The sequence below is a fragment of the Copadichromis virginalis genome, linkage group LG18 (genome assembly GCF_057382275.1).
Source record: "Copadichromis virginalis isolate Kocher_CV1m ecotype Utaka linkage group LG18, C_Virginalis_male_GT1.1, whole genome shotgun sequence".
In the NCBI taxonomy this organism is placed as follows: domain Eukaryota; kingdom Metazoa; phylum Chordata; class Actinopteri; order Cichliformes; family Cichlidae; genus Copadichromis; species Copadichromis virginalis.
This window is the reverse complement of record NC_140635.1, coordinates 21,318,424-21,346,381: the sequence shown is the minus strand read 5'-3', so window position 1 is coordinate 21,346,381 and position 27,958 is coordinate 21,318,424. Positions and strand designations below refer to the sequence as shown.

The 27,958-nt window shown below is 40.1% G+C and overlaps 1 protein-coding gene across 2 annotated transcripts in view; it reads right to left on the bottom strand.

The window, feature by feature from the left end:
* gpc1b (glypican 1b) overlaps nt 1-16,145 on the bottom strand; it is a 66,709-nt gene extending 50,564 nt beyond the window's left edge. The window contains exons 1-3 of one of the 2 annotated variants that reach the window (XM_085439318.1): nt 16,022-16,145; nt 15,749-15,837; nt 15,033-15,611 (exon numbers count right to left, since the gene is read on the bottom strand). In XM_085439318.1, coding sequence (XP_085295444.1) covers nt 15,033-15,207 — 175 coding nt within the window. In that variant the 5' untranslated portion in view covers nt 15,208-15,611; nt 15,749-15,837; nt 16,022-16,145. The remainder of the gene's footprint in view (nt 1-15,032; nt 15,612-15,748; nt 15,838-16,021) is intronic. The other variant, XM_085439317.1, reaches the window with a different exon arrangement.
* Between the last annotated feature and the right edge of the window lie 11,813 nt (nt 16,146-27,958).

The window sequence follows — 27,958 nt, the reverse complement described above, 5'->3', positions numbered from 1 at the left end:
CAGCTGTGCTTAATCATGGCAAGCTAACCAAGAGAGATGTGAAGAGAGCAAAGAGTAAAAGAAGGCGAGGAAAGCTGACAAGAGGAAGTGAGAGCCTGAGGGGTGAAAAAAAGGTAAATTTAATTTCTAAAGTCATATCGGAAAACACTAGGAGCCTAAAAATGAATGGAAGCTTTAAGAAGAAAGTGGCTTCTTACAGTAATAGAGTTGATTCCAGTAAAAGCACAACTCTCTTGAGAAAGCATCCCAATATGGAACACCAGAACTTCTCTTTGTGTTTCTTTTATTGCAAAGAAAAGTAAAAAAACAGGAACATTGCTTTTTCTTTTGTTACGTTTTAAACGGGAAAGTAATCTAAAATTGCGTTATTAAATATATATTACTATAATAACTAGTAATTATAGATATATAGAAGTTCGTTTTGAAGAACAAAAGAATTCAGTATGTAGAAGGAGAATATATGATGACCAAAATCTGCCTGGGAAATGACCTACACAAGTCCCACTTACCTCGGTTCAGCCCTTTCAGTCCTCTAGGCCCTGGCCATTCATCAGCAGACATCACATGACAAACCAAAACCATTCATCCTGAGCCACAGCCTCTTCTGCCCAAAAGGATTTGTGATTCAATTTGACTGAGTGATGCCCTGGGCCTCAGGGCTGGGACTGAGTCTGCTAGGGCTTGCTGGGGAAGTAGGGTGCATGGTATAGGGACACGCAAAGGACAGACTGTATGACAGAGCGCTGCCACTACTGCTGCATCACAGCTACATGGTGTTGCTGTTCATAACATTGTTTTTAGAGGACACACAAAGCTGACAAATACAAAGACAAACACACATTTATAAGATGAAAAAATGATACAGCATGCAACTTTTCTTTGTAACAAGACAGATAATAAGATCAAGTGACTATAAAAGACGTGATTCTTAGTTAAAATTCAAAAAAGGCACACATAAAGAATGACATAATGAAACTGAACGTGTGTGAAAAAGTAATGATTTATAAACCCTTTGAATCATCTCTCAGCTTCTCTTTTTATCTCAGTAGGATGGTAGCAGGAGCATGAAAGATTTAAAGAGAAGGCTTTTAGTTTAAACCAGATCCTGGACTAAATACGCACACTCAGGCACAAAATGAAGAGCAGAGATGCTAGACTATCTCTGACAAAGCTTTCTGTTACAATCACCAATAATGTCACTGGATACAAACGGTGCAAGACAGTTGAGCTTCCCTTAAGGTGTCAAATACGACACTGATGAATCAGGGATTTCAGCTGAAATACACTGCTGCAAGATACCGAACTCACTGTATCACGTTCTGCATATTTTCAGTCAGCTGAGAGTTTCAGACAGGCTGCAGAGGAGAACAGCGTAAGATGAAAGACTGTGTCTATCCTTGCCTCCTACTGCCATGCCTTTATTACATTCCAGTCAGCTTAAAAACTGGCTGTGTTCCTGTTTCTTTCAACACAACCTTTCCAAACTTCAGGTGGTCCAGAATGCTGCCGTAAGGTAAGACAACACACCATAAACAACTGTCTTTAATACATTCTTTAACATGTTTTTTACTTTACTTTTTTTGACTTTTTATCTTTGTACTCATGCTCCATCATCCATCATTTAGAAATATGTCCGATTTAGCTTGAATTATACTGATGGTACAGTTATTTTATATGTAAAGCATTTTCTTTCTGCCATGTCAATAAAGCTATTTTAAAACTTTCTATTGCCACAAATTAGAAAAATGTGTTGTCTAATATGAGTGCTTATTAAAAAAAAAGAACAAAGTAATGCAAGACGAGTAGTTTTTGATAGGACAAATTGAAATACACTCGGATTTACATTTTATATGTTATAATCAGTGATTCAGGCATGCACTAAGGGTTGACAGAGTTCACTGGGAAGATTTAAAATATTTATGCAGGAATACTCTGCAGGGTGGGAAGACGAGATGAAGACTGCAAAGGACAGGAAATAAGACAAATGAAACACTAATGAGTGATTCCAACTATAATGTTTGGTGTTACAGCTGAAGAGAAGCTGGGGAAAGCTAAATAAGTCATTGGCATTGGCAAGTTCATTTGTTCACTGCTTGCCCTCCTCAATAAACAAGCAGAGAAGAGTAAAAAGGGGGTGTTGACAGGGTACCGTAGAGGAAGCCCTTTTTCAGCATTTTGTTCAGTCATGTGCTGCCAAGTTGTATAGAGCCAAGCAGCTATAACATAGCATGAAAACATATCAGTATTTCCTTACACGTGTTCCAAACTGGCTTTCCCCTACTCTTTTATTTTTAGGCAGACAGATATACAGGAGCACTACTAGCAATTAGGTGGTTCATATGGCATGTCTATTTGGAGGTTACGATGCTCATAAACAGGCAAAGAAAAGGGAGACACACTGAGAAACTGACGAGAGTTAGTAAAATTGGCTGGTAAAGGGAGTGGACAGACGGGAAGGGGAAAAAAGAGCATGTTAAGGAAGAAGTGAATAGTGAGTCAGAAAAGTGGTGGCGGTGGTGATATGTGTGTGTGTGGGGGGGAGGGGGAGCCATAGAGGTAAAGCTTTGGGTAATAAAAACTAATCTTATACTAGCAACCAGGATGACAACTGACAGTAATTGCATATTTTCCCCCTGTAATTATGAGCTTTTTTTATGCGACCCTCTTCTCACAAGGTTTTAGTAATCCTCCGGTCATTTCCTGCTCCTCCATCCTCAGACAGTCACTCTACCTCCAAAATTAAATCGCAAGGGCTGGTCAAGCCAAATAAGCAAACCACCATGAACTACTCAGGCCTTTCTTGGTCACAAATAATGCTTGACAAATGATGTCACATGAAATCAGATCTCACTATTTAAATAGAGAAGAATGTGCTTAGAAAGCACTAAATCTGACAGAAGATGAGAGTTGGAGTGGACTCGGATTTTATTTTTTTTTCTAAATGGAAGAAACTGCTTTACCAGAAACTGGATGACAGAGATCTTCAAAAGACTGAAGTGCACATTTAGAAGAACGTATTTGAGTATCCTGTTTGCTGCAAGAACTAATGCCATGAAAGGCCAGTGATCTTTACAGTTTATTGCAATTAGAAAGTTGAGGTCCCAAAAATGTACCAGATGGAGAAGCAGACATGTTGTGGGATCATGGAGTTTTTGAAAGTCTGTTAAAACTGCTAAACTGAAAGTTTCCACTGTAAACACGTTCAAACTAAGAGCAAAGGAAGATGGTGCATGTAGGAAAATAGATTTACAGGAAGAATCGAAATGGCATTAATACTTTTTTTTTATAAAGAAGTCATTAATCAGCCATAGCCAGATCTTTAATTCATTTTAAAAAATCATCGCATGACCTTTATTCATTAGGAGCACACTTTGTCAGAGCCATGCTGAAAATCTAGCCTATGCATTTGTTACTTCCAAGTTGAACTAGCCTACTGTGGTTCCTTATTATCAGGATGTTCCAATAGTCCTATAAAAGCCCTCCATCTGATCTAAAACACAACTGCAGGAGTACTGACAGAAATTAGAAAAAGAGATAATTTTTCTCCCATATTAAGTTCTGCTCAGTGGCTCCCAGTAACAGTCTGAAAAGGTTTTAAAATTCTCCTCCTTACATAAAAAGCCCTTAATGGCCAAGCTCCATCATATAAAAAGACCTCTTAGTACCATATTATCCCAACAGAGCACTTTGCTCTCTGAATTCAGGCTTACTTGTGGTTGTTCGAGTTTCCAAAAGTAGAATGTGAAGCAGAGCCTTTTAGTTATCAGGCTCTCCCCTTCTGTAGTACCAGCTCCCAGTCTCTGCCGGGCAGACAGACGCCCTCGGCACTTTCCACTTTTACTTTAAAAAAAGGAGGAACCTATATTGTACCATATATTTATCTATTGCTTAAGAAATAAAAGCAAATAAATAAAAAATTACACACGCTTTAAAAAAAAAATCTGCTTATGTGCAAGTAAAACCACCTGACTGTATTTTACACTGCAGGTGTGCCTTTTAGTTAAGGTGCAGGAAGAGCACTGGGCCACAGTAGTGTGGGGAGCAGCACCTTATGGTGTGATTGGCACTCCTCTGCGACTTTGCTAATCAGCTTCTCCCTTTTATGCAGTCGCGTGCTGGGGCCGGATGGCACACACAGTGAGACTTCACGGCTGACGCTGTGCTGTGCACTGAGCTAAGAAGACAAATTTCCTTGAGTTTTTTAAAGTTCAGTATGCAGGGCAAGCACACAGTTTCTTTTTGCTTTTTTTTTTTTACATTTGTGTGTGTGTGTGTGTCTGCACAGTGGTGAAAATAACCTTTATCTGTGTCGCAGAACCCATGGTAGTGGCAGTCCCTCCTACAACATTATTGACAAAAATTTGAAATAACTCGTAAAAAATCTATACATCCTTCCAAGCTGAAATCTTCCCAGCATGCCTCTTATGTGTGACAGTTCCTATATCACTGACCTTTTGATAAATGCTACACTTCTATATATTTGACTACCAGGACCTCAAAATGAGACACTCTACTTTTCTGCTCTTTATGTATTTATATGCCATTATCCGGTCGTTAAGGACGTCACTAGCCGTGTCTGGGCCTAAACTCCGCTGCAGGTCCATATATCAAACGATCACTATGGCATTACTGAGAGTTGAAAAACTGTCTAAAGTCTTTCATCTTTAATAAAATGATCAGCGTTCTGCTCTACCAGGTGTAACAATTGAGTTTAACATCCAGGCATCCATGAAAACGGAATTTATGACATTTAACGGAGTTAGAAGTTAGCAGGAAGTTAGCTTGCTAGCTTCTATCTAAATACAATATAGCATGTCCTGACTGCGGGGTTTTGGAAACAAATTAAAACGTACAGCTCTGTTATCACTTCCAACATAAATGAAGACAGAAAGCTAAACAGCAGTGACGTTTGTAGGGTTACTGAAGTTGGGCTAGCTGGTATATAATGATGTGCTACGTGACCGCTAGCGACACAGCTATATTAGCATAATATAAACAAGCTAACTTTCTTTCCACTCGATAAAAGTTAACGTGAGTGTTCTCGGTGGTCAGGAACAAATGTAATCGCATGGCAGGATGCTGTAAAAGGACCAAACTTCAGCCAGGAGAACAACTGAGATAATCCATCCACAATACCAGGTTAGTCATTCATATACTGCTGCATGGGCTGGGCTGTAGTTACATCCTAAGGATTTAAAAACTGAGCTTAAATAAATGATTAGCGGTAATAAAAGCCGAGGGAGGTCAAAAGTGATCACTGACTGTTTTAGGAGCTTTTTGAGATTAAATAGAAGAAAATACAAAACATTAAACACGTTAACAACACAAAAGCCATATTAAACGCAGACTACTTTAGGCCCGGAAGTAGGATTCGTCACGTCATCACTTAACGACCGGATTGCATGTGATATGTCTTATTGTCTCTCCCTCATAGTTTCATAACTCCTTTCTAGTCATTTTTTCTTATGTGTCCATCTGCCTTTGCCAGCTAAGCTGCATGTTAATAATCTGTTATTACTGGGCCAACCCACTGTCCACCTTTTACTGTTTGTTGCTTCTAAATACACGTCTCTTCTCTCTCCACTCGCCTCTCATCAACCAGTCGAAGCACAGGCCAGGTTCTCTTTGAGATGTTAAAAAGTTATTTTTTTTCACAACTGGTTTAATTGTTGGGTTTCTCTGTAAAATATTGTAAAAGATTCAAATGAAATGTTTAAGAAAATACATGTTGTACTTCTTCTCATATTGTTTATGTATCTCTCTACTAAAGCTTGGAGGACAGACAACTCAAACGCAGCTCTTGACTTTCTATAGAGCCAACCATATAGCCATATGGAGCCATGAAAATCACAAACGAGCAACAGAAGCAAACCAGCTATGTTTTTGCAGCCCATCTGCGAACATGCAGTAAATTTGCAATGAAAATTAAATGAATTCACAACTTCCTCTGCAGGAGCAGATATGGAAAGAATGAGAGCGATAAAAGCTCAAAGCCAGAAAAGACTTTGGGAAAGAGGAAGTATGCAGCGGGAGGAAATAATTAGAGTAATAGAAAATAGTGTGAAACTGTTTATCTCGCTGAGAGAAAATCTTCAGGAAATTATGAATTCCCCACCCAAAAAAAGCAGTAATAGCTATTGTGTGCAGGCACTTGCCTATAGCAGCTAAAAAATCCTCCAAATGACCAATTAAATTTTTTTTTAAAAGGTCAGAGCTGGAGATTTGATAGAGCAGAAGAGAATGCGGCAACGTGTCTGCATCCAAAGTACGGAAACACGCTCCGTGGAAGGGATTACAGAGAGTGATGTTTACACCTCGGGGGAGAGGATGAGAAAACGAAGACAAAGAGGATATTCACGACTCGAGAACCACCTGGGAAGCCTGCGTCTCTCACACAGTGATTCAGAAACATGTGTACTTGCTGAAGGTTTAATAACTTGCAGTCATGTTTCTGCCCATTTTCATTCCACAAAGATGTCGCCTATGTTTTCCTCAGTGCGCTAATAAAAAGGGGGTGTGCAGTTGTGGGATATGCTGCTATACCTGTGTGTGCAATATTAATTCAGTTTCTACTGTGCATGCCAGATGTCATTGGACAAATTTTAGGTATTCACTTCTTTCTTTCTTTCTTTTTTTTTTTTAACAACTTTTTATTTTCTCTTTTTATTCACCGGCACAATCTCTCTTAAACGCCCATTTCAGCTTTTTTTTTATATGTTTGTAGATATAAGTCTGACAGCTGTTTCCATGGATTCTTTTAATTATACTGCGTATACAGAACTGGATCTGAAGTGAAGGAAGCGCTTAGGAGTGTGCCGAAGCTTCACAAGAAGCATTAGTGAGAAAATGTAGCTGCCACACACAAATCATTTCAAACAGTGGAATACAAAGCATTTCCTAGTCATATGGCTCAACACTTAGCTGATAGTCACAAGTGCATTCTTTCTCTGCTTTAAAACTAACATCTTGGGGAGTGGGATGGTCTGTAGGAAAAAACAATAATTTGATCATCATCTTGGGCTGTTGTAATCTCTAATCGGCATTTTTTTCATAGGTTTCATTGATTATTTATTTCAGGGATTCATGCACAGCCTGTGAGATTTATAAACTCAGGCAACAGGAAAACAAATCAATCAATAAAATATAAAATAAAATACAAGCTGAAGATTTTTCTTTCTTTAGAAATCACTATTTTTGAAGAAATCTGCTCCAAATACCCAATAAACAGATACATGTATCATCAAGACAAATAAATTGGTAATCACAATCAAACAGTCAAATGAATACTCCAACTTCATACATGCATTTGCATCTACTAAATTTGTTGCTGTAATGCTGTATAGGCATAGGATTTCCCCTCTGAGGAGCGTCTTAGCTGAAGTACAAAGATCTCCCAGCATATCCTGTGGTTCACACCTGCAGACGGAATATATGTGTGTTTTCTAGGGTGTGTCACATTGCAAAAACAAGAAAGAAAATCATACTGCATGACCTCAATTGAAACGGCAGTAGCCATTGGTTTGTCTTTGAAGCAGCTGGAGTAACAGAAAGAACGCTCTCATACAGCCGTAGCAAGATCCTTGACACTTCAAATTCTCGCCTAAACTAAAGAAAGCACAGCTGGAGGGGACATGAGTCGCAGCAGCATGGCAATGGTACACATGCACATTAACGTAACTGAAGAAAAAGCTAAATACAAACGTCTGCAGTCATGCACAAACACAGTTTTGCACATGAGGACAGAAAATGAAAAGAAAGCAGTTTTTAAACTCTAGGAGCCGTGCACGGTGCACACATTCACGGCACACCCACGAAGATTCACTTCTAGGCTCGTGGAGACACCGGGTACACATGTGCACACACATCTGCACCCAACCTTCCCCTTTCCCTGCTCCACTATCCCCCACTCGCTTCCACACACATAGAAACATACACACAACTAGAGACACTGAAGGAGCTTGCTGCGATGAGGGAATAATTCTCCTTTTGACACAACCAATTCCTCTGAAGACAAAAGAGGAATCATACACTGACACACTGCAGCCCTCTGAGGGAAGCAACACACAAGCCCCTGATTCCACACACACACACACACACACACATGCCTGATGCAAAGACACCGCCACCCCCTGTTATCTGTGCTGTCATCTGTGTGTCTGCTGTTTCTGTGTGTGCGTTCACATAGAGGGCTCTACATGTGAAGTCCTTCTCTTGCATTTGATAAGTGACAGTGAACATAAGACAATGGGAGCCCAAGATGAGAGAAGAGGAAGTGGTGGCTGTCAGTGAAACTCACGTAGGTCAGAGAGGAAGCAGATGATGCTTGTCAAGATAGTACATCACATTCTAAAAGCCAGCCGCCAGTCTCTCAGACCACCTCAATTTCTTACCTTTTACAAGGTGTGGGAAATAGTTGTAATTTTCTGACATTAGTCATAGGAAGTGAAAACAAAAATAACAGCAGGTTGGTCAGTCTGCCAAAAAAAATGAGTCAAATTAAGTAGTTGATGCTTTCCTCCGGCACATTTGCATGTTTCTAACAGGCTTTTCGAGAATAAACAGTGATTACACAAGGACTTTTTAAAAAGAGGTTGTTTTCCTTTAACCGTTTTCCTTGTCATAATTTATCATTTTTTTGTGTGTTATATTTATTTATTTCGTTTTCTTACAGTTGGTTAAGAGGGCGGGGCAGGACAAGAAAAACCAAGCAGACCAACCAGGGCAGGCCAAGTCAGTCAGCAGTCCATCTCTCTCTCTCTCTCTCTGTGTGTGTTAACTTCAAACATGCTGTGGTCTGTTTCATGCTCCCTGCAGCCCATTATGGCTTAATGCTTCAAGAGGCTTCTTACTGACTTCAGCATTTAACAACTTTGGTGTTTTCAGTTGGTACACTAGCACACACACACACACACACACACACACACACACACACACACACACACACACACACACACACACAGAAATGCACGCTCACAAACACTCTTGTGCTACACACAAACAAGCACAGACAGGAGCCCAGATGCAGGAATTGACAGACTTTAAACTGCAGCAGAGTTATGAGCCTGCACGCTGTGATACTGAAACAACTGTTGCTTTTGCTTTAATCTGTTTGAAGAGGAAGACCAACAGAAGCATGGGGCTTTATGCTGACATCAACCTTCAAATAAGCTTCAGCTCTCTTATCTTCGAGTCAGTTAATGAGTTCCATTCATATGTAATTCTGTGTGATCAATTAGTTATCCAGCATAAGGAGAATAAGAACACCACATCAGTGGGGATAAGGGATAGAGATAGGGCTAACACTTATCTCAACACACACAGTATTTTCTATTTATGTTTAAGTTTGCTGAGTCCCTTTATCTACAAAGAGTCCTTTATAGAAAAGGGACTACACGTGTGATCATTTATCCATCCGGCTTACATGCTTGCATAACTTGTGCACTGCAGACTTGCACTGTTGGATGTGTTAGTGTTAAAGTGTAACGAAATTCAACCTAGTGAGATAATTTAAGAAAAAAACTATATTTTTTTTCTTTTTCTTTTTCTACTACGTAAGGATACTTAAGGCAAAAATGAGCCAAATACACCTAAAAAACATGTAACTTAAGACATTAGGTTGTTATATTAGTAGAATTTCAAACTCAATACAGATACCCAGAACAATACAAGCTATTTAATACCACTGTCAGAACCAAGGGAAAAAAAATGACCAGTGTGATAGCGTTAAATTGCCATCAACAGACAGACAGAACAGACATTTGGTGCCTAGCACCGACATTAACATTGCCATTTTATTATTAGCCCTAGCTGCTAGCCACTACCTTAATGATAACAGATGGCTAATGTGGCTATGGGGTAACTGCTAACAGTTAAAGAGCTAACAGTTAAAGCCGTGTGCCAGCTCAGTTAACATTTATGGGAACTATTCAATACTTCAGTGTTGTTAAAACTGGAGCTTTACTGACTTTAATCTAGAATTCCCACATAAAGTGTTGTTCAGTGTTGTGAACATCAACTACTTCAGCTGGTAGCGAAGAGACAGGCCTGCCTATGTGCATTTGTGAAGTGTGCAAACTGGAAATGCTAAAGACTGCACTGCTGGTATTGGCACTTTTGCAAATGACTAATGTAATCTGATTGCCTTTTTTTTTAGAATCCATCAGTGTCTGAGTACCGATTTTTTTATTTGTTTTGACAATCCTGCTTGGACATGGACGTGACAAGAATACGTCCACCTGCAGTCACATTTATGCAACACGTGTATTTAAGCTGAGATGTTGCATTTAAAGGCAAGGCAAGGCAAGGCAAGTTTATTTGTATAGCACAATTCAACAACAAGGTGATTCAAAGTGCTTTACAGAGACATTAGAAACAAGAACAAATAAAAAGCATGATTTAAAATTGATTAAAACAAGCAAATAACCTAACTAACTAATTAACAAACAAACAAACAAACAAACAAACAAACAAAACAGTATATAAAATCAAAACAGATAAAATCAGAACAGTAGATGAAATCAGTAGTTAAATGTAAGTTTTGAAATTTAAGCTTAAAGTGTGGATTTGGTGCTTTATTCAAATGCAGCTGAGAACAGGTGAGTCTTCAACCTGGATTTAAATAAACTGAGTGTTTCAGCTGATCTGAAGCTTTCTGGGAGTTTGTTCCAGATATAAGGAGCATAAAAGCTGAATGCAGCTTCTCCGTGTCTGGTTCTGACTCTGGGAACTGATAAAAGACCGGATCCAGATGACCTGAGGGTCATCTGGAGCACTTAAAGCACTTAAAGCATTATTTCCACAAATATTAACCATACATCTAATCACAGTGCAATTATTTCGATGGCTATATGTATAGAGACTGAGAACAGAGTCCCTAGGACTGCTTTTACCGAGTGTGCTTTCATTATATACTTCACAGCAAAGGAAACTAACAAAGGGGAAAAAAAGTAAATGTAAAATGTAAAACTAATATTTTAATAGTGCAAAGTGCTTAACCAAGCTTGTCTTCATTTCCTGCAAACGCACTTTCATTATAGTATAGCTCTTTGCTGTTACAATAACATAATGCATCCACTTGAGAGTAAGCTAATAAGAACACAGTGGGACAATGATGTCCAAATAATCTGTAAGACTGTGGAATTATTTTTTTTATTATCCTTACTGGCATGAGAGTACATTGCTGAGGGTGCATAAATGATACGACACCACAAGCGTCTTACTGCAACTTTCCAAATATAATCTATATTTTAATAAAATACCCATTTACTTTGGGAGGCTTTTTAGCCTTTATTATGATAGGACAATTGAAAGTCCTATCATAAAAACCCCAGAGCAGATTTGAACATGGGCCTCTGCAATAGCCATACAAAAATAGTGCTGCTCAAGATAGTAAGCAATACTAGCACCCATAATTTCACCATTTACTATTTGTTTGCTGTTGTGGAGTTGATTTTGCAGCCTTTCTGTGGCTTGCCAGCTTTTTTTTTTTTTTACTGGCAATGGACTTCTTCTACATTTAACCTCTGGCTGAAAAGAGGAGTAAGGGGAAGCAAACACTCTTAGCAGCCAGTATTTTAATATTATTAATTTAATATTATTAGCCTTAGTTAAAGAGATGAGAGGAGTAACCAGCTTTTAACTTCAGTGCTACTTTCCCCCCCTAAATTCTAAGTGAAGCTGTCGAGTTCAAAACATTCTCATACTTCTCATGGTGGGCTGCCATACAGACCAGTCCATATTTCCAGCCACAAGCCAGTCTTTAGTCAAGAAGAGTTCCTAGCAGCCTTGGTAAATAGCAGTCCTACTGTATCATTAGCCAAACACTGGTTATAATGACACTCCAGAGCACTGTGCAACTCACAGTCAGTGTGTAGCAACCAGCAACCAACAACACAAATACAGCATGGGAAAATCAATGGCATACCAAAATGTTACCAGCCTTCCTGCAGATGTCTCATACAGCTTGTCTCTTTGTATAGGCTTATGTGACATTGAGGATCTAACGCTCGATGGCTGCCAACTGCTTTCAAAGAGTGCCTGGCGCCTCTCTCTTTAAGAGCCGATGAGAGAGAAACACAGAGAGATGAAGAATGTCATCCCCTGAAAGACAACAGGATAAGTCATCAAGACTGTCATGATGGGGTGGGACAGGGAGGGGGCAGCGCAGCGAGGAGACATAAAAATCAATCATCCATTTTTGGTAAACATGGATGAAAAAAAAAGCTGTTTCCAAAACTGATTACACTCTACAGAGCCGAAATAGCATCATCATGCTCATTTAAAAGCATCAATCAGCTCACTTTAGCCCCTGTGAACTTGTTTAAGGAGCTCAAATTATAGTTCCCCCATGGTCCGGTAAGCATTACGTCAACACAGTGATAACAAACAGCTCACCCTTAACTCAATAGCTCTCCTCCTCGTGGCTTTTTCTGCAGGGCAAATTACTTAAGAGTAGGGGACTATCCAAGATGCTAAAGGAGGCACATCCATGTGCATCTAGGAACCTTTATTCACTGCTGACTGAGGATAATCAGATGGAGCCTGTGATATGGGGTCAGATTTACTGCACATGTATACTTAATGCCTTAAAAAAGTCAAATTAACAGAAATGAACTTAGTTCAGAACTTGTCTATCTTGTTCAAATTTGATTTACTTAGATGTCCGCACTCCATGCTCAAGATTTATACATCTTAAAAAAGAAATTTAGTGTTTGGCTCATAACTGCACGAACTGCTTTCCATGCCTGAGTAATAATTATTTCATAAACTGTGCAGTGGCCATGAAAAAAGGATTTCAAAGTACTGAAAGTCGACATCATTTTCACAGTTGGAATCCAACTCTTCCTCCCAAAACTGAGTCACTCAGCATGTGACCTTGAGTCAGGCCCAGCCAATACTTTACGCTGATCGAACCCCCGTGTCACAGCAGGAAACAAACTCTGCAAATGTCAGAGATCAACTGCAGCATTCGGGCGGCTCATATTTTGGAGGAATAAATTAAATCCTTCTTTTTTGGTTTTTTTTTTTTTACACGATTTTTAAAATGCCTCAATTGAGCACCTGAAGTGTATTTTATGCTAGAGAACAAAAATATAGAGACACAAGGAAAGTATTGCTGATGTGCAAAGCCTACCCATTGTTTCATCTGTCTTTTTTCTCATCCTCAGTTCCTGTGTCTCCCTCTCCTCTCTCACTGAGGAGGCATTGACCCCAAACTTAAGTAAGCTCCACGTCATTGATTGAAACAAGTGATACAGTTAATGTCGTGACAAGACAGATTCCCTCTTTAAAGCATTATGGATTACAGTCATTTAGAAGAAGGGGGTATCTCTAAGGAACCAGGGCTGGTGTTAATTCCGTCAATTGATTTATTCAATGTGTCTGTCAAGTAAATGAGAAGTGTCCACTTACCACTTGGCCCTTTACTGCTAACTAAAGATAAATGGAGTGATTTTTTTTTTTTACAGTTTCATCTGCTTTCTATAGCACTGTCAAATTTGATCTTTTCAACTACCCTACCTAAGAGTGTAATCACTTGAAAGGGTCTACTTTGCGTTATCGTGCTCCCCATTCACACTCATCCTGTTGCCTCTCAGAGAGAGCTCAACATTAAGCAGAAAACTAAGAGAGTTTAAAAAGAATATCTGACTTTTCTAAACCACATCCCCCCCCCCCCCTTTTTTTTTTTCCTGCATCCACACTGTGTTGTGTTAGAACTTAACCGGAAAACAGATCACAGTTTTGTGCAAGGGTCAAGGGTGTGAGATGCGTGACACTCTTGTCTCGGAACTGTTCAGTCTGTGCTGACCAACCTCTCAATCTTCACAGGGGAGGCGAGTTTATCTGCTGCTGCTGGCTCTCGGGACGGGGAATTGGACAGTGGAGGAAAAAAGTGTATGTCAATCTGGGATAGGAAAAGGTGTCTTTTTGCAAAATCCAAATGTAAATTGAGTAGATTGCTTTGTATGTGTTGCCATCTACTTTTTTTTTTTTTTTACTTTTCTTTGAAAGGCACTTGCTGCATTCAGAGTCTGCGGAAATGGAAAAAGTTCAAAAAGAGTTTAAAAGTGAGTGATGTTCCATTTGAATCTACATAAAAAACGGGACCATGAGCATAGATGTCCTGTCCTTGCATGTGTGATACTGTAACTATAGAGCAGAAAAGTGTGTGTGTGTGTGTGTGTGTGTGTGTGTGTGTGTGTGTGTGTGTGTGTGTGTGTGTGTGTGTGTGTGTGTGTGTGTGTTTATATGCTTGAAAGCATTGCACTGAATTCCAGGGGAGGCAAACATGCAATCATCTAAACTGCAAAGGGGCTTGTGACTGCCTTACATCAGCCCCTGAATGACACAGTGAGCAGCATCATATTTGCATGGTTACAGCACATGGTCAAGTGACTGGCAATTTATAGGCTGGCAATTCCCCACAAGAGGATGACACAGTTTAAAGAAGAGGCAGAATTAGGGAGTGTCTTTAGGAGTTAGCAGCTTTTTTTTGTTTCTCTAATGAAGGAAAACTGAAAGTGAAGCACATATCATATATCTGTGTTTCCAAAATGCTGAGTGTGGGATGATTTCTCATAGTTTTGATCAGGAATCAAATAGACAGATTGCCTGGGCTGTCATACTATCTTTTCAAAGCGGTGTTTCATCTTAAGACATACAGAGCTCTTGTGCTTTACCATGTGACATGAAAGATGGATATCTTCTCTGCTTTCAGTTACACCAGAAAAAAAACCGAAAAACTTTTTGATGAAGGCACCGTTGAGTTACAATTTCCTGTAGATCCTCTGTGTGCACAAAATTAAGAGTTTGTGAACCAATGTCATTTATACACAACTTGGATATACACAGCCTAGTGGTGACTTTGTCCCAATCAGTCTACCATTCTTAGCAGGATTTTGCAAAGAGATTATGATACTGTTTAAAGCAGCTGTGTGGCTCTTACGGGTATAATTAACGTGTTTTTTGCGTGTCATTTACAGTTTTAGGGGTAAAGATGAGGTGTAGTGCGCACAACACGAACAAAAGCTTACCTGATATTTCAAACTGAGGGACATCTTCCACAAGGAACCCCTTTCCTTTGTAAAACACCTTGATATCAGAACAACTCCGGGCTTTGCTCGTCCCTTTTTCCCCATAAGCTGGTGCCGCTAGAGAGCACACTGCCAGCGCCGCTATAATGAAGGAATCCATGCCGGCCGACCACATAGAGTCTAATTGTGTCTATGGACTCAGTCAAGTGCAAATCCGACCGAACACCGAGTTCTACTCGGAGTAGCAGACTCCCGGCTTCTTTAAATTGGGGTTGCTTGGCCCTGTTGTGCGTAAAATATCCTCCACCTTCCTGTCTTCCCTCTGCCCCTTCAGTGCGTCTGCTAAGTCTGTGTCTGCAATCCGCACACTGCTGCCGGCACAGGAGCGATTCCTCCAAGCGCAGAGGTCCCGTCTCTTCTCACTTCTAAAGCTGGCCGCTGTGAAGAGGGCAGGAGCTTTCTTCCCCCCCCTCAATTAATCTTCTCACGCAGATTGCCAAAATGAACGGGTCTCTTCTCTCGTATATCCAATGATTTTCTTGTCTTTTCTTTTTCTTTTTTTTTTCTTTTTTGGCTTACCTGCTCGGAGAGAGGCGGAAGATAAAAAAAAAAACAGGTTACCCGTTAGCCGCTTTTAAAAACAAAGAAACAAAAAAATAGTCAAAATTGCAACGTGCTGGTTAAAAACCACGCAGCTATGTTGTGTTGATTCATACCTACCGGTGACGAGCTGTGTAAAGAAATGTACAGAGGCAAGTACCGCAGCTCAGGGGTTTCTGGACGATGCTGTGCCAGCGCTACCACTCTGTGGAGTGAGAAGGAGGCGGAGAGAGAGGGAGAAAGGGGAGAGCGAGGGAGAGAGCGAGAGAGAGAGAGAGAGAGAGAGAGAGAGAAGGGGGAGCGCATAGGTTTCTTGATACTCTTCCAATTTTTGTTTCATTCTGTTGTATCTATTAGTTATTTTTGGACACGTTTCAGAGTAAACTTACAGTTTAACAGGTTTGTTTAGCTTTGTGAAGCCTCCGAGGCATCCTGGTAGTCTGTGCACGATAAGGTGGTCTGGATCTGAGTTAAAGAACGTCCTCTACGCCTCTGACAGCTTGTTAGCCACCGACCGGGTGTCACAGATGAATTGTGGGCCCGCCCCTGCGCCCAGGTGCCCACCCACAATACAGGTCAGCCCTGAGAAGCGTCTCCTCCAGTCTGCAGAGCATTTGTGTACATCACTCCTCAAGGTGCAATTACTCCGCCAGCAAGTCATTACCTGCCTTGATGCCGTTCCCGGCTTACCTGTCACCCGCTGAATGCCTTCGTTAACTTCATTTTCTGTACGTGTTAATATCAAGCCCGAGAATGAACAAGCCCGAGAATGTTTTTAAATTGCTTTTAGGCCTCATGTGACCTTTTGGGCATCAAACACGCTTTTATTATATGTCAAGTAATGACCCTTCACGTCCTATTGGTTTATTGTAGCATAGATGTCAAAATAACAAAAAGTTGAAAAGATAATCTACATTTTTAGTTTATTCATTAGATTTAATAGGATCAGTGACTTCAAACACTGCAGGCAGTGTTTCTTTTTTCCTTCCTTCCTTCCTTCCTTCCTTCCTTCCTTCCTTCCTTCCTTCCTTCCTTCCTTCCTTCAGATAGCCAGGAATAGAAAGGGCTGTTAGAAGAGTGCAAGCCTCATACCACACCTACCACATAACCACGCACGTGGGCATAAGATTAAAAAAATTTAAAAAAAAAAGATTATGGGGTTGTTTTAATGCAATACACAACTTTTTCAAAAAGCCTTCAACTGAGTCAAGGATATGGATGTCTGGGTTTACATTGTGTCACATAAATTAAGAGACATATGCAGTTACTTTACTTAAAATAATATCCCATTAGTCATTTCAGTGCGTGAAACTGAATCAGACAGTATTTAATGGTGTCACTCCCGTGGGAGATGCTTTTTAAAGGCTTGTTTGCACAAGAAGATGCCTCTGCAAATCATCTCACCGACACATGGAAAAAAAAAACTCCCGTGCAGTCCGTGCAGTAAGTGGGCATCGTCTGACAGATAGAAAAACCGAACTGAAAGGCAGAGAGAGAGAGAGAATAGGAGAGATCCACATGGCATGCACAGTCATTTCCTGCCTCTAAATCATTCTATTTATGTAGACTGACTATGTTTATGAATCCATTAGGAAATGTGACTCTATAATTAGTCTGTTCCTCATCACTGGATGAGTCCAAACAAAAAGGACAGAATCTCGGATATCACCAAATGACAAATGGCTGCGCTCGCTGCCCATTATTGCAGCTCTAAAGTGAGTGGGCATGAATTACACCTTCGCTCTGCAATGTCAAGTGTCTTCCTCATATTTGCTCATGTGTGGAGTTTTTTTTTTTTTTTTGGGAAAATCACCATTGCAGTTAGTCTGCTAGAAGTTCAGGAATGTGCAGCTCTGTGCCACACAGCAGACCGAACCCACTCGCTAATTATGTGTAATAATGTTGCTTCACTTTTCTTGTTGCGCCAAGGGGAAAAGCAGGCAGCGCTAAGCACATGTGGCCAGAGGTTAAGTCTGGTGGGCTCAAAGTGTGTCAGCAATAATATGTCAGCCAGTATTATATATGGGTTTGTGTATGCCTGACCTTTATGTGTATATGTGTCTGTGTCAAAGGCGGTTGGTGTGTGTAATGTGAGTTTATGTGTCTGACTGGGACCCACATGTGGCCATAGGTCGGCAGAGCTGTCGGAGAACTGATTGGCCCTCTACTGTCTGGCATCAAGATTATGTAATTAATGCTCAGTAAAGCCACAGAACAGCCATGTTTTCTTCAGGCTGCCTCTCATTGAAGTTTTATTGGCTCTGACCATGAAAGGCCCCCTAATGAAGGGCAGGATGCTGGGGGAAGTTGAGGAGACAGGGGAGAGCAGATGAGGGGAGGCAGAATGGTAGCAAAGAAAGAAGAGAGCATGGGGTGAGAGGCCACTCATTTTAGCCTACTTGTGCAGTAATTATGTGGTGAGCATCTCTACAGAAATACTATAGATGTTAGACTAAATCTTCCTAGAAAAAAACCCTCGCGCTTGGTTCGAAACTGGATAGTTGTAAAGGGAAATTCTTACGCTTTCCTTCAGAAAAAAATTGCAGCAAATTAAACGTCTTTTCGTGTAAAAGACACAGCATAGTATAAATAAACTATGAAGAGAAAAGTATTGGGCCAAATATCTTAATCTTTGAATTCAGGTGTTTTTGGTCTTGTTGTCACATGATTATAAAGTCAAGCACCTAGCCGTGCAGTCTGTCTTTGCAAGCACATGTGCAAGAATGAGTCACCCTAAGAAAGCTTACCGAATTCAAGCACGGTGTGTTAATAGGATTGTGGCATCCATTGTGGCAACAAGACAGTTTGGGAAGTTTCTTCCTTTCTAGACATTCCACCATCAGCTGTAAGTGCAACGGGAAGGATTTAGGAACCACAGCCACAAAACTTTAGACCACATAAAGTTACAAAGGGGGGGTTGCCAGCTGCTGAAACGCGTAGTGCATAAACGTTGCCAATGCTCTTCTGGTTCAGTAACTGCATAGTTCCAAGCCTCATTTCACTTTAACATCAGCATGAACACTGAGTACCAGGAGCTGCATGGTGTGGATTTCCACAGCAAGCAGCTCCTGTAGTACTTTTGTTCATATACTGTGTAATAAACTGTTAATAGTTATCAGTAAATTGCCCATTTAAAAGGTTACTGCAGGTTACAAGAGTATGAAGAAATCACAGTAGTTTGTATTTTTAAGACAGTTGATCCATAACAGAGTTCATTGGGACCCCACTATTCCATTTTTTGTCCACCCAGTTGCAGCAACAGTAACCCTGAACCACAACTCAAGGGTTATCTTATCAGAGCTGTTGCTGTCTGTTGTCAGTACTTCCTCTCCTCCTTTGTCATTGCAACAGATTTACAGTTGGACCATTTTGTTTTTCGTTAGGGATAGCCATGTTGAAATGTGATACTAAGCATTATTAGGCTCACCTCTGGGGCTTTAACAAGTCATTCTCCCACTGCATTGCCTAATAAAAGATCAATAAACAGAACTGTAATTTGAAGGGAAACACTGGGTAATAAATCACTTTGAAACTGACTCATTTATAGTAATTAAAGAAAATGGCTTTGCCTTGTATAAATATTCATATTTAGGAAAGGAATTTTATATAAAATGGTTTGGAATAAACTTAAATTGTAATTTTATTTCCCCACAGCAGCCTTTAGATTACTGTACAAGGTTCTACTTTCTGCCTCTTAATAACTGGACTGAAATGCGCGTGCTAGAATTCATTGCTGTCAAATGCAAGACCTCTGTGTTTTCCAATTTAGTTTCATTGTTTGTATAAGAAAAGTAATTGTGAAACCTGCACATGTTAATGTCAGCTTTTCTGGGAAATTCCCCATTGACTGTAATGCCTCCATTGCGTGGCACCTTCTGAAAATGAAAACTAAAGGAGTGGAAAGTTGTTCTTGAAACCACATCTAGATTTCAACAGTGTGAGTGCACTCGGGTCTCAAAGGGGTTAAAACATTGCTTGAGAGTTTTTATGTAAATATAAGTGTGCTGTTTCAACAGATGTAATCGGCCTTTAGAGCGAGATCATTGTGTCCTCTCCCTAAAACCAGTCTCATCCTGGGCTCTTGCAGATAGCATCGATTCTGCATCCTCTCTGGGTTTTTATGTCAACCATTAGCCAGAGTTCAGCACATTCACTGGAGTGCTCAAGTGTGTATGCATCACTCACTTGATCTGTCTCCCTCCTTTCTTGTTTCTCAGTCAATGCCTCTTTGCATCAGTCAGTTTCATTTACATTTTCTCTCTGTTTTGCCATTTTTTTCCTTCCTTGTACGAGCGTGGCGAGTCCAAACGATCATACCTACATCCTTACACGTTTAAACACTTTAAAAAACAAAAGTTTGAGTTGTTTTAAAGCTTGTTTTTTTCTTCTTGCTAGCCATTTTGCATTGCCATTTTTGATCTACTTTATTGTCCCCTTGATCACATTTACCCAGCATCTGTCTGTGCACACGCAGCTTCCAGAAAAACCTAGATTTGCCCATCTCCAAACACGGAGCCCTCCACAGTTGCCAAAGACAGATGATGACAGAAAAAGGAGAAATGTTGATGGTTAGTGCAAAGGATAGACAGATTATATTGTAGAGAAAAATGAGAAATAGCGAAGGAAACTGTGGAGGGGGGTGGGTGAGCTTATGAGGCAAGATAAGGAGGGGAGAGAATATGATGATGGATGACTTAGGGAAAATGACAGAGAAGTGAGCTGAGGGGAGAAAGCGGCAGGGAGGGATTTGCATTCAGAATGGTGAGGATAAAGTGCAGGAAATAGAAGAAATAGAGAACTTTCAGTGAACAGGAGCGGGGAAAAAATAATTGGAATTAAGTGAAAATGGCAAATGGTCCTTTGATTCTTTGGGTTAATCTCGCAAACAGGCACTGTCGTGGATGAGAAATGTCCCCTGTGGTGTGTTGCGTTGTGCTTTTGTATGTCTCTGTGGGCATCCTGGCACTGTTGCTGCTCAGTAATCTGAGCACATTCCAGTCTTTTCCATGCATGGAGAAAATCTTAGGTACACCCACAAAATGCTTTCCCAGAAATTACCACCGGACAGAGCGGTGTCCATGAAGTCTAATTGAAACACCACTTTCAATACCTTTCAATAATGATCACTGAACACATTTTTGATTTTGTTTTTTGTTGACAGTATATTTTGCAGTGATATGTGACTTTATTCAAAAAAGGCAAAAAAATCTCTAATGCATACACAATGACAGACTCTACGAATGTGGCAGTGGTGTAACCTCATTCTTCCAACTTCATTCAATTACCTGCACACTATTTTTAGACGATCAGTTCTCCTTTTCTATTTCTCATATGTCTTTTCGAATGAATGAACTTCTCCTCTCATCTGTCTCTTGCTGTGAAAACTCATAAGCTTATGTGAAGAGATGACAAAATCTAAAATTTATGATAACCTCTTATGAATAACTCTCACACAAGTAATGATATATACTTTTAACCGGTGTGTTGGTAAAAGTCCATCTGGTCCTTTTTGGTTCCCATCCCTTTCATGTATCTAATTTAGGCTATTCTATGTTGTGTAAAGCTAAAAAGCATGATGCAGATTTTCCAATCTTATGTTGCTTCTGTCCTAAACTAACATAGTGGCTAACATAGTAACATTTTTCTTTGTGTGTTGATTTCAACCAAATGCAGTATTAGGAAACAAAATAGCAAGTTTGGTGGTTAATATTTTCCTGGGAATATTTTTTTTTTACAGTGACCTTGATATCATAACAGAAGTTGAAACAGTGATTCTGGCTGCAAAACTTCAATTTTGATACATGCAAAAGGCTCAGAGTCAGCTAAGCACGCATATCTTTTAGTCTGCTTCAGATCTTTGTTCAGATTGGCAGCATCTCCCTCTGTGGCCTCGGAAACTGTGGGAGGCCACATCTCTGTGGTTCTCAGCCCCCCTATGAGAAGTCCTACATTAATTTCCCACTAGAACAACTTCTATCCTGACATTCCTTCAACATTCCTCAGGCCTCCCCTGTAATGAAAGCATTTTATCACATGGCTTTGCCTTCATTTCTCCAATTTGTTTATAAAAAGATAGATTGCATGAAAAGTGGGATGCATAAAGCGTTGCCTGGGTTTGATGAACAGACACATGTACACTAATAGACATTAAGTGCTTTTTCTTACCACAAATATAAATTGTCAGTATTCTCTCTGTTTAAAACAAAACGCTTTTGAGAGTGCCCGAGCTTTGGTCGTGGTTTGTCTTAAGCCTTTTCTCTCGCCCACACTGATCAGAGTGAAGCTGCTAATGGGGAATTGCCATTTAGATGGATTGTTCACTTAGCGTTCCCCCCTTATGGCTATGTAAACTGGACTCTAAAACAAATCTAGTCTGTAAATCTGTCAAGTGAGACACAGTCTTTCTTTTGTTGGATTTTAAATGAAGCTGTATTGATGTGTGTATACACTCCAGAAGTGGAAAAATGCTGGGTGCGTCACCACTGATGAGTTTTTCATCATTTACAGCAGCAAATGTGACTAACATATGGCTACACAGCATGTAATGTTGTCACCATCAGTGATGCATGTGTGCCCATAGTGTATTTCTTTGGGGCCATCTGATGGAAAAGAGGCACTTTTTATGTATGTCACTTCTAACTGCAAGACTATCTATAAGTACAGTTTGACAAGGAGAGTAACACGTCAAGTAAACTCTCCAATAGTTTGATTAATAGGAGGTTTTGGCAAACTTCTTCCATCTTAGCGGTTATGTATAGACCAGAGCTGGTATGTACCCAGTGCTGTTTTCTCCAATTGGGACATCAAAACTCAACTAAGTAAAAACATACAGTTCAAGTTAAAACTTTTTCAACAGGTAATCAGTGAAGAAATCAGCTATAGCACAGTTTTTCTTTAGCTACTTTTATATTTTAGAGAAAAATGTTGTTACATGTTTAGTTTACATTTTCAGGTCACAAATGACAAATAAATATTCAATGTGACCACCTTTGTTCTTCAGTGTATCCTGAACTCTCTTAGGCAAGCTTCCTTGTCATTTCCTTAAGTACTCTTCAGGAATAGTTCTCCAAGCTTCTCTGAAGGACATTCAAAGTTCTCTGTTGGATGTTGACTGCCTTTTGTTTCTCTGTCAAGATGATCCCTCACTACTTGAATAATGTTTAGGTCTGTGCTCTGGGGAGACCAATCCATGACTGATAGTGTGTTACATTGCACTGGCAGTGTGTTTGAGGGTCATTGTCATGCTGAAAAATGAAGCCAGTTTAGTGGATTAAAAGCTACCTGTTTTTCTTCCTTATTTGTCGATTGACAGCCACCTTTCCATTTCTGACGAGGAATCACCTCTTTAGGAATCACCTTGATGGTGTCAACATATCATTTCATGCCTGTGTGTTGTGTTATTGTTGTCATTGTTTTAATTTCAACTAAAGAAACATGATAAATTTATGTGTTTTAAGCTTTTTGCTTTGTGTAGACAAAACACTGGTTCATCGTGGTTTTTATGCTTGAATGATTCATAGATCAATGTTGAGTGGCTGAAAAAAAGAAGAAAATCTTCAGAAAGTCCAGAGTAACAGAAAGTATTGCTCACGATCAGTCCAACAAAATACTTGAAATTGCACGATAATTGCTGTCTCTCTCTTTTGTTCCATGGGATGTTAAGTCAACCTGAAACTTATGCAAGCCAAACTCCATCTGGTATGAAGAAGCGAAGAGAGGATATGTTATAAGTATGAAGGTGAAGCCCTAGTGGCTCTACAACATTGATTTTCTGTCTCACATCTCCTGAAGAGTCACATAGCAACAGAGACCTCTGAATCTGTAATCAGATCCAATCAATGGTGCTCCTGTCCTGGGCCACACACATGTGAACCACCATATAAGTAAATTAACCTGCACACACAAAGCATAACATCTATTCTACCATAATACGACACGCTGACGTTAGATATACAGAAGACAAATGAATGAGGAAAGTCCAAACAAACTGATACAATAGTCAGCTACAATTTTCACCTCCACCCTGACAGGGACAGAAAGATGGGGATAGTGAATTGGAAAGGTGGAATGGCACCCAAGGGAGCAATGGAACATTCACACTGGTGCTCATCCATCTCCAGGACATGAGCAAGCTGGCTGCCTGTAGCATGCCAAACAGAGGACGCCTTATAGAGAATTCAACATGAGCTGTAGGCCAGCCTCGTATATGTGTGGCAGACGTCCTTTTGTACACACATACTAACACACACAGCTGCTTCTTAAACTCCTCGATCTTACATTGCACACCAATGGTGACCCCAGCGATCTAACTGGAATGGGTCTGATGCTGGTGGAGCCACATTTCTCTAGCTGGCCATTGTCACATGAAGACAAAGTTACACTGTTTTGCTAACGGCCAGACTTTCCTGTTGACAAATGTTCAAGCTTCTCTTCACCGCCTTACTAAGGCACACTACATTCTAATCATGCCCTCACCTTACACATCAGCTTAAAAACACTGATTTGAAACCTAGATTAGACAATAAGCAACCTTAAAATTAGGCTACAGCTTTTGTTTTGTTAGCTTGCTAAAATGGCACTATTATATCTAGCACCACTGCTCTAAATTGTGAGTAAAATTAACAAAAAACTTAAAACCGCCATGCTTTTATTTTAATATTATTTATTTCATTTATAAATTCACCATCATTAAGTAAAATCCAACTGAAATATATAAAATAAAATGTTTATTTATTCAAATAATGAATCATTAAGGAAAATGGGCTAGGTGTAAACTAGCTGTAGATCAATCAATTGCCTTTCATTTGACCAGATTCCATTAAATTAAACATTTTGCATTATGCTTAGTTAAGAAACAAAATTAAGGATTTGTTTTTTAAGGAGTTTATTTCAAATCAAAACCTATAAAATGCAACCACAAAGTTGAAACATTTACAGATAGCAAAGCATTTTAAGACTGGTTTAAACAAAGATGCCATGGCAGTTACAGCATCTTGTTTACTCAAGCCCAGAATTTGCATTGTAATTCGCATAAAAAGTCAGCAAATGATAATGCACGATGCTTTCAGAGCATGCTCAGTTTGTTGCTTTTGTTTGTTGCCTTTCTTAATGTTGTAACACCAGCTGCAATGAGATTCAACAGCTCTTGCTCTAGTCACAGTTCTTTCTTTTGCCTCTTCCCATCTTTCCTTGTATGATACTGAAAAAGTGTGACAGGGAGCAAGGTCTGAAAAATCTCTTCCCCTGTGGGTCTTAAGTAAGTAAGTAAGTAAGTAAAATTTTATTTATATAGCACATTTCTAGATAAAAGATCACAAAGTGCTTCACAAGGTATAAAACAAAAACAGTCAAAAGTTGACAAAATGCAATTTTAAAAAGATGTGTTTTAAGCTGTTTTTTAAAAGTAATCACTGAGCAGATCTTAAGTTCTGAGGAAGAGAATTCCACAGTCTGGCGGCCACAGTAGCTTTTGCTACTGTGGCCGCCAGACTGTCTTATTAGTGAGTGTTTAAAAAGAGCAAGCTGTCCACTGCAAGTGTGGTGATTCAAGTCTGTCTCTATTTTTCTTTCATAACGGAGAGAATAATTTGGGATTCTTATGGGATAGGAAAATATTGCAAAGCTAAATGCCTGTTCATATTTGATGCTCTTCATACACAGAATGGCTGAGCAGAGGGAGTGATCTGATAAGTACAATGTTGAAAACTTTTACAGCTCTTGACATGCACAAAAGCTTTGTCAATGCGTGCTGGCTTTTATTCTGTTTTATGTTTCAGAAATAAATTGTCTATCACTTCACAATAGCATTTTCCCACTATTGGACACAAAATGACAACATCGTCATGCTCAGTGTCAAGAAAAATACACAATTTAATGCTGTCTTCTTGCCCACTGCCAGCAGAACTGTACATGATGTGAAACACAACTGACAAGTGAGGCCAATCAGTGGTTTGGAGACAAAAACAAAACAAAAAAAATCCATTATATCCTATTGCAGATTTGATCCCTGTCAGCATGTCCGAGGCTCTTCTTGATGCAATGTTGTGTTGAAAATGATTTAATTGGACTCAATTAGTCAGCTCAAAAACTCACTGATCATAATGCTAATTGGCCTGCGGAGCAGGGTGAAAGATCGGCATCCTGCAACGATGGCATGTGTTACTTTGTTGTAAGCACTGACAAACCTCTGAAGAGAGCGAAATTGATACATTGACGAGTGAAAGTCAAGAAGGAGAGCTGTGGTTAATGGCAGCCGCAGGTCCTCCTTCGTTTCTCCTCTGCCTCACCCAACTGCCCATTTTTGAAAAGCTATTTCCAGCGCTTTCCTTCTTCCTTTGCTCATCACTGTAATCCCCTTGCTGAAAAGGTAAGACAATCTGGGGGTGGTGGTTGGGGGTACTGTCACTGCCACCCTAGTATTGCACAATCAGCTTGAATTCAGAGAACATCTGAGGAGAAAAGGCAGGTACGAATCTTAAAGCTCAGTTTGCAGTCTGTGACGTGACTGTTCTTCGTCTCTGATTGTGTGAATTAGTGTTAGATCTACTCTTTACTATGCAGTAAAGATTTCTGCATGCATGTGTGCAGTGTGTGTGTGCAAGGATGTTTAAGTGTGTTCTGGCAAAGCCAGTCAGACAGAAGCGCTGATGTGTGCCATAGTTTAAAATAGCCCCGCCAGACAGACAGCTGAGCAGCTGTGACCTCAGGTCCCCTGCCCTGAACTTTCAGTTGCACTCAGTGACCACACTGTTTCTTTCAACGTGCGTAAATACGCAATGAATCATCTATAGTCTTTATCAAAACTGCTTAATGAATAAAAGGAGTGAAATAAAAGTTCCAAGCAATTATCAGACTAACTCTATTTTAGTTTCAGACTCATATTTTAGAGTCTTTCATGGCTTTGTTCATCCAATGGCAGGCTTTGGTTTTGTCAGGCAGGAACAATCCATCCCAATTACAGCTTGGGCAAAGAGAAGGCACGCTATGCACAGACAGACTGGGCACCCTCCTCTCTCTCCTCTGCAGCCAAGCAGACACTCAGTTTTATAGCAACAAGCATGAAATAGACTCCAAGGATCAAATACAGCGTGCGTGCAGTTGGAAGTGTGCATTTGCGAGACAGGGTGTGTGAATGAGATCATTGGTGTGTGTGTGCGTGTGTGCGTGACAGATGATTTTTGTGCACGTTGTGTGCTTTAGTAAGGAAAGTGCTATTAGTTATATGTTCCTGGGCTGATGGCTAAAACAGTGGGAGGTGCGGTAAGGCTTGAAGCGCTGCTGTCACCTGATGCATTGCCATTTTGCATTTTTTTAAAATAACTAAAGATCATTGTTACACTGGAGACCAGTTATACCATCAATTCTAAATCCTTCTGACACTATGTAATTATTCTGGCTACATGCAGTGATGCTAAAATAACTCCCAAAACAGCCTCAGCCTGACATACAGTTGATTTAAACCATAGCCTCACGCTATCTCGTTGGCGATTACCGTACTCTCAGCGTCATAGCACAAAAGAAACATGGGCTTCTGCACTCCTTGTGCGTGCTTTGTGTTTGACTAAAAACGATATCAAGACTTCAGGGACAAATTAAGGGTAATTAAACTCGACGAGTAGGCAAAGTTCCCCCTCAGGAGTGGTCAACAGGTCAGTCTCACATGAGTGCAGTGAGCTGACGTCCTCCCTGTCATCATGACTGACGGTGCCAAACTTATTCATGTCTTCTGCACACCGCCTTTGCCTCTATTCCTGGCACAAACACAGACTGATATGTTTAGCAAAAGGCTTCCTAGATGCAAATAGAGAAGGTCAGACTGAGACAGCTTGCCCTGCCCATGCCCTCATAATTCAATCCTTGTCACTGCTGACCAGCTGCAAGCATGAACACACACTTTATCCTAAAAGCTAAGCCCTCCTGGCTCTAGCTGGTGCACCGAGATGATAGCTAGATGATATGGGTCAAACCATTGGAAAACAAATTACATCAACCTTTTACAGGTTCAGAAAGTATCTAAAGTATTGTAACCACCCCCCAAGTTTAAAATTTGTTTTTAAGGAACCAGGGCAACAGAAGTTGAGGCAATACAAAAAAATAAAGCTCCTGATCATACACACTGGCCTTTGTATTTATAATGCAAATTGGGTTGAAGATGGATGTAGGTATGCTGAAAAGTGCATAGGACCAACAACAGGAAAGTCGGGGAAATGACCCAAGAGTATTAAATAAAAACACCTGTGTCGATGTGTAATGTGTGTTAGTCTCTAGTAGGAAGATCTGCTTTGTTCGTGACTGGTATTCTTTAAGGACAGGCTAGAGAAGCAAAC